Source organism: Egretta garzetta, unplaced genomic scaffold (assembly GCF_000687185.1).
Source record: "Egretta garzetta isolate BGI_Z169 unplaced genomic scaffold, ASM68718v1 scaffold64, whole genome shotgun sequence".
Taxonomy (NCBI): Eukaryota; Metazoa; Chordata; class Aves; order Pelecaniformes; family Ardeidae; genus Egretta; species Egretta garzetta.
The window spans coordinates 1,327,953-1,333,912 of record NW_009259596.1 but is presented as its reverse complement, the minus strand read 5'-3'; the positions used below and the strand labels follow the sequence as shown (position 1 = coordinate 1,333,912).

The 5,960-nt window shown below is 44.0% G+C and overlaps 1 protein-coding gene across 1 annotated transcript in view; it reads right to left on the bottom strand.

Annotated features, from left to right (window-relative positions):
- Positions 1–584: 584 nt before the first annotated feature.
- Positions 585–5,960, bottom strand: part of WNT16 (Wnt family member 16) — an 8,659-nt gene continuing 3,283 nt past the window's right edge. The window contains exon 3 of the mRNA XM_009638131.1: positions 585–1,049. Within this exon, the coding sequence (XP_009636426.1) occupies positions 585–1,049 (465 nt within the window). The remainder of the gene's footprint in view (positions 1,050–5,960) is intronic.

The following is a 5,960-nucleotide window of genomic DNA, read 5'->3' as shown; positions in this document are numbered from 1 at the left end:
AGCTCTCTGCAGTCACACATTGCTCAGTACCAGACACTTTTCGGCATGCCATGCAAAGACAGCTTTCTGAATGGTTGCAAAGCAAATGCTTCATGGCCAACAGCAGAACATTTCCCCTTTGTTTTCTTTGCTAAAGCCTGTAGAAATGAACCATCTAGTGAAGCCATCTAGCCTCATTTTTTAAAAATACAGGCACAAGGATTATATCCAACGTGCCTTACATGCCCTCTTAGCTCTTCAGTCTCTGGCTAGTGAGACCTTGAGTTTTCTCCACTGCACCTACTGACCCCACGGATCTTCAGGACATTGTGGCTATTAAAGACTTGGAAAGTTTAGTGTCTGTCCCTGCTCATGGACTTGAACACGTGTTCAAATGTGTCATCAGGAGTCCTTTTTTGTTGTTTTAGCTGCTGTTCACTCGGTTGCTCTTTCATACGCCAAATGCTCGGACTACCCGTTGTTTGGCAATGCCCGTTCCCCCTGAGGCTGACCCCCCTGCAGTCCCACATGGTAAGAGTAATTACTGCCCTGTTGTGTGTGCCAAACGGCGCGGGATGGTTTGGCCGTGTTTTCTGTATTTCATCTTATTTGCAGGTGTGTACGTCGGTCATGGTCTCGCACCTCCGGCAGCGCACGTAGCAGCACCAGACAAACTTGCATTCACACCGCTCCACGTGCCTGACGACGTGGGTGTTGTACCCACGCCCACAGCAGAGGAGGTTGCAGCCGTCGGGTCCCTCTGAGGTGCGATTACATTCCCTTCCCTGAGTCCCAGGAATCCCCAATTTTTGGTCTTCGACACAGTAATTGGGCGATTTGTTCACATACAGCAGGTCGTCTTTCCCAATTGGTATTTTTCGCTGGCTTTTCTCTTTCCTGCGTAGCTTTTTTTTCAGTCTGTCTGATATCTGTATGCTGTTTTCATACTTCTCCTTTAAAAAACGGCCAATCTTTTCAAAGGAGGACATTGTTTTCCAACAAGTTTTCACAGCACAGGATCCAGAAACACCGTGACAACGGCAATCCACTGACATCAGCTTTGCTACAGCCTGAAAGCAAAGGGAGAATGACATTTGGATGTGGTCTTTCATTCATTAGGCATACTGCCTGACACCAGTAACACAGAGGCCTCGAAGTATTTAATATTACAGCTGCCACTGCCATTTCAGTGATGGGGAAGCCAGAGCACAGCAGGATACATGTTAGGAATCAGGTTTCCAACTCCAGACCCCCCTGTGGGATGCCTGATCTTCAGAAGTGCTCTGCGTTTGCACTTTGCCATGGCGATAACGTAGCAATACCGAATCACAGTAATGAAAGCTTGCATTTCTGGGCTGGCTTTTCATTCTGGAAGATCCTAAATACCTGAACCGACATGTCCCGTGTCGCTCCTCCCGCTGCTGGAATGCAAACGGCCCTCATGGGGAATAGCAGGAGGGGAAGCGGGGACATGGCAGGTGACAGCAACTGTTCCTACGTTGGAAGACCAGGCAGGTCTATGCCGTCTTTTAAAGGTGCCTTGCAACAACCATCAAGGTCACTAAACATTCAGAGCAGTCTGTAACTAAGGCCCAGCAATGGCTTGCGGTTGCACAGCAGTGCCTGTGCGAGCAGCGTGGCTCAGCACCCGTGGCCGCGCAGCATACGGCCTGGAGGCACCTCAGGCCAGACCAGTGGTGGAAGAGCAGGAGGATGCCCACGTCCCTGAGCTCCAGGGGAAGTCTATCAAAGGAGCCACTATGGCTCAGCAAAGGTATCTTCAACTCAGATATTCTGGGGTAAATCTCAGGTGATTCCCACTTACAGGACTAAACTCTGTTCTTGTAATTTAGGCATACTCATACTATCATGGGTTCCCAGTGTTTCCAGTAGTATAACGGCTCTATTTAACACAATTTGACAGTTGCACTCACATTACTTTTATACCTTTCAATGTTTCGGCAAAAATTCCACAGTTATTACCAACACTGAAAAACCCTTAGGCGGGCTGCTTTGCTGCACCCATGCGGATGCAAGCACTGGGCTGAACAGTAACTGCCTGACCAACACTGGGAATCTGCGGCCTGCGTCAAGTTTTTGCAACACTCAAGAGTTTTGGCTCCCTTTATATGAGACCAAGCCTCAAAGAACTGGAATCTGTAAAGGAGCAGTAACTTTGTCTTGGGACCTCAATTCAAATAGTCAGCAGACAATCAATAAAATAATTCCTTCTTGAATGCCTAACAGCTATAGTATAAAATTATAAAATTAGACTTGTGACACATCTCACATTATAGTTTGGAAAAGTGCACAGAAAAAATTGCCACATGCCCGGATAGAGCAAAAGGACAAGCTATCATAATTTTGGGTTTATTTTGTTTTACCTTTCCATTAACGTACTCTCTGGAGCCATCCTGTAGACTCATACAAGCCATTGGTTAATGGTGTGGAAAGCCCACGCTAGTGTCGTCCATTTTACTAACCTTTTCCCTCATATTTAATTTCCACAATAAAGGCAATTGGGAAAAGTAACAGAGAAAGTGAATTTTCAGTGAATTCATAGTAAGTTTCTCTTTAAACTTCTCATGAAACAAGGTCAATACGGATTCAAATTATTCTTCTATGGAGGAACCACTATTTTCCACAAAGTGGGGAAGACCCCCCAACTTCATGCTGTTTAATAAAATTTACCCTAAACCTTCACTTACTCCACAGCCCCCACAAGTATTAATCAACATCAATCTGTATCTTTCTCAAACTCTCTTAGGGAAGAAAAAACAGAAAACAAATCTAACACCCTGACATGATTTTCTGTGAGAAAATAGTTTGATTTGTGCCTGTTCTTAAGCCCCGATTCTGCAGTGAGACCAGAGCCCTGAAATCCTACCGAGTCCTACTGACCCTATGCATGACTAGAAATAAACTCAAGTCCCAGACTGCTTATTTGTAGCTCAGGCAGCACAAATGCCATCCTCAAAGTTTCAGAGCTAGTCAAGGCATGGAACAGATAAAATGAGCTATTTCTACCCCATGTGTTAAACTGGGACTTTCCACCATGGTAAATATAGTCACTGAGTCCAACATGGTTAAATCCATTGATTTCAGTGGGGGTTGAGGCCTCCTGGCATGTTCTGCCCCAAGATATTGACACAAGCCTGAGTTGGTATCTGCATATAACTCCACAAACGGTATTAAAAATACACATGACCAAAGTGTTTGCTTGGGGTCATATCTCTGGTTAGTGAGCAGGACCTATTTGTTGGTAGAGGTTACTACAGAAGCCAAACAAGCAAGGCATTCAAAGGACCATTAGCACGAAAAGAGCAGGTGTATGCCCTGACCTAGAATGGCCATTAGCCTTTGCAAACTAAACCTGGTCAAGTGATGCACCAACACAGGAGATACTTCCAGGTGCTGTGGATTGCTTTTGGGATTGGATATTTTTCCCTGTTCTAGAAGAAATAAGATTACTGCAACAAGAAGACCCTCCCCCAGAGCACACACAGACTCTTCCAGCAGCAAATCAACGGGCAGTAATTCCTGTAGATACTTTCTCTCCTTCACAGGCTAGTTTCTATTTAATAGACAGACGTGACCTTGTGTTCCTGTCTCTGGGATCTATCAATAAGGAAATCACTGGGTAGTCAGAAAATGCTTCATTAAGACATAATAGTGATTGAGGCAGATGAGAATTTGAGATTCCTTTTTTTTTATATAGAAAGATAAATTTTACACACAACTTACAAACAGAAGGGACTTAGTAGTGTTTTCCAATTTCTAATGATTAGTTATTTGTATCATAGCAAGTAGCTAGCATCTCAAAGTAGTTTGAAACCACATTGTGCTGTAAGGCTTATAAGGTTACAGATGTAATCTTTGCTTTCACTGCAGTACGACAGGGTACTAACTAGGGAAGAAACAACAGGGGAAAAATATACAGTTTGGCTTGGGGAAAGAAGTGTACTTCCAAGTCAGGCATAGTAAAATCCACAGGAGGCAGAAGGATCCAGAAATTGTTAGGGGAAGCACTGGAGGTGTCTGCTGGGTGCTAAGGGCAAGTTACTTCCATGTGGGCAAGGAGCCCAGCAGATGACACTCAAGAGTCTTTCTCTCAGGATAAACTAATGAAAACTAAAGGGAGGCAGAGTTTCTAAACAGCAGAAACTGATGGTGGAGTCTCAGGCTGATATCAAAATCTAAAAATGCAGCATATATTAGTAGTGTATGGAAGATCAGATCAGTGCAAGAACTACCATCGTGGTTGAGCGTGGAAGCACTGAGACCATCCATAGCAGTTACAAACATTTGCGGTTTTATTCTGTGTTGCTCAGGATTCCCGCATGAAGCTTTGATACAATCTCTTGTAGAATGATTTATGGTGTCATCACAATTATGCATGACCCTGGGCTATTGCTTCCCAGTTGCTAGGATGGGCAAGTTTTCTGGTTGGACTCCAACGCATTTTGCGCTGCCCCTACTGCCAGCACAGGGAGCTAACATCTTGCTTTGGCTGATCATAAAACATCTCCCTGGAAGACTGCTCTTGCAAGACACAGAACCAGGAACATGATAGTATTTGTTACAAAAGGTCATAAGGTACCAAAATCCTTCTTGTAAGCCCCAAAACATGAAGGTCAACATTTTCCAACATCTCCTAGTTAAGGATTTTGAAAGTACAAAAATCAAGAGTTCTGCTAAACTTTACTTCAGCTAATATTGCTGCTAGAAATCCCAAGTACCAACAATAAACATTCTCTTTCACTTTGGTCAGGGGTCAAAATATTTGCTTTATCATGCAGTTTGCCATGAAGTTACAAAATATTTATGCATGGAAGCTGACTAAATACTCTGCATATTTTCTTCCAAGATAATGAACAACAAATACACCATTGGTACAAAATCAGGGAAATAAGGATCTTCCAGCCTTTCAGGCTTGCAAGTGGATGGGTATTTTTTAAAAACCCAGTAAAGGGTCCTGGAAAATACATGAGCATATGTATCACGTGCACCAAAAGAGCCTGTGACAGCATCCTTTGAGAGCCTTGTTGGAGAGCTCAGTACTGTGAAAAGCCTGAAGTCCTGAAAAGTCCTCAGGAGCTGACAGATCCTTTTGGGCTGGATTCTAGCACATTCCCAGAGTCTGGCAGCCTAGTCTAAAACTCTGCTTTCATGAGGTACCACTGAACATGAATAGTAATCAAAGATACCACAGTTGCAGGACATTAAAGACGTGGACTCAGAGTCGATTATAATTTCATGCATATAACCAGCAGGTAAGACAATTTGGATCCTGTCAAAAATACTATTCATGGAAAATGAAGGCTTGCTTAACCACATCCTCTAACCCCTTGTAGCTTTAGCTCATTGTTTGAAAATATGTTACCTTCGACTGAATGCACCCTTCCCCTTTGCCAGCCAGCCCTGTCCCCATCACATAGGTGGCCCAACTGCCTGTGTGACCACTATAGATGAGATCAGGAAACTGATCCAACTTTAAAAAAAGCAACCCCAAAAGAAAAACTTCTCTTCTAGGCTACATGTGTGTATGTGAGGTGTTTTAAAGCTGAATGGCTCCTTGGCACAGTTCACAGAGCGAGACCCCAGGCAGATGTGCTGGCACAGCTGCCGGAGTGAGCAGTGAGCACAAGGATGGTGCTGGAGGACCACAAGTGAACAAGGTCACTGAAGACGAAAGGACAGCAAACTGCTGCTGCTGCTAACATAGGCAGACAAGAGAACAGGGTATCAGCGAGACCTGAGCCGCTGCCACCCAAACACAGAAATCACATCTCTGTTTCTCTTTGAAGTTCCTCTGGAGCCTTGTGCTCGTCACCCCTACACCTCGATTCTCACCCTAATCTGAGAAAATGTTGCTGCCTAACGACAAAGATGAGTATTAAAATAAAAATTCATACCTGTACTGTTTATTAAAAATAATGAAATTAAGAGAGAGAACTTTACGGAGATGACTGTCTCCCCCC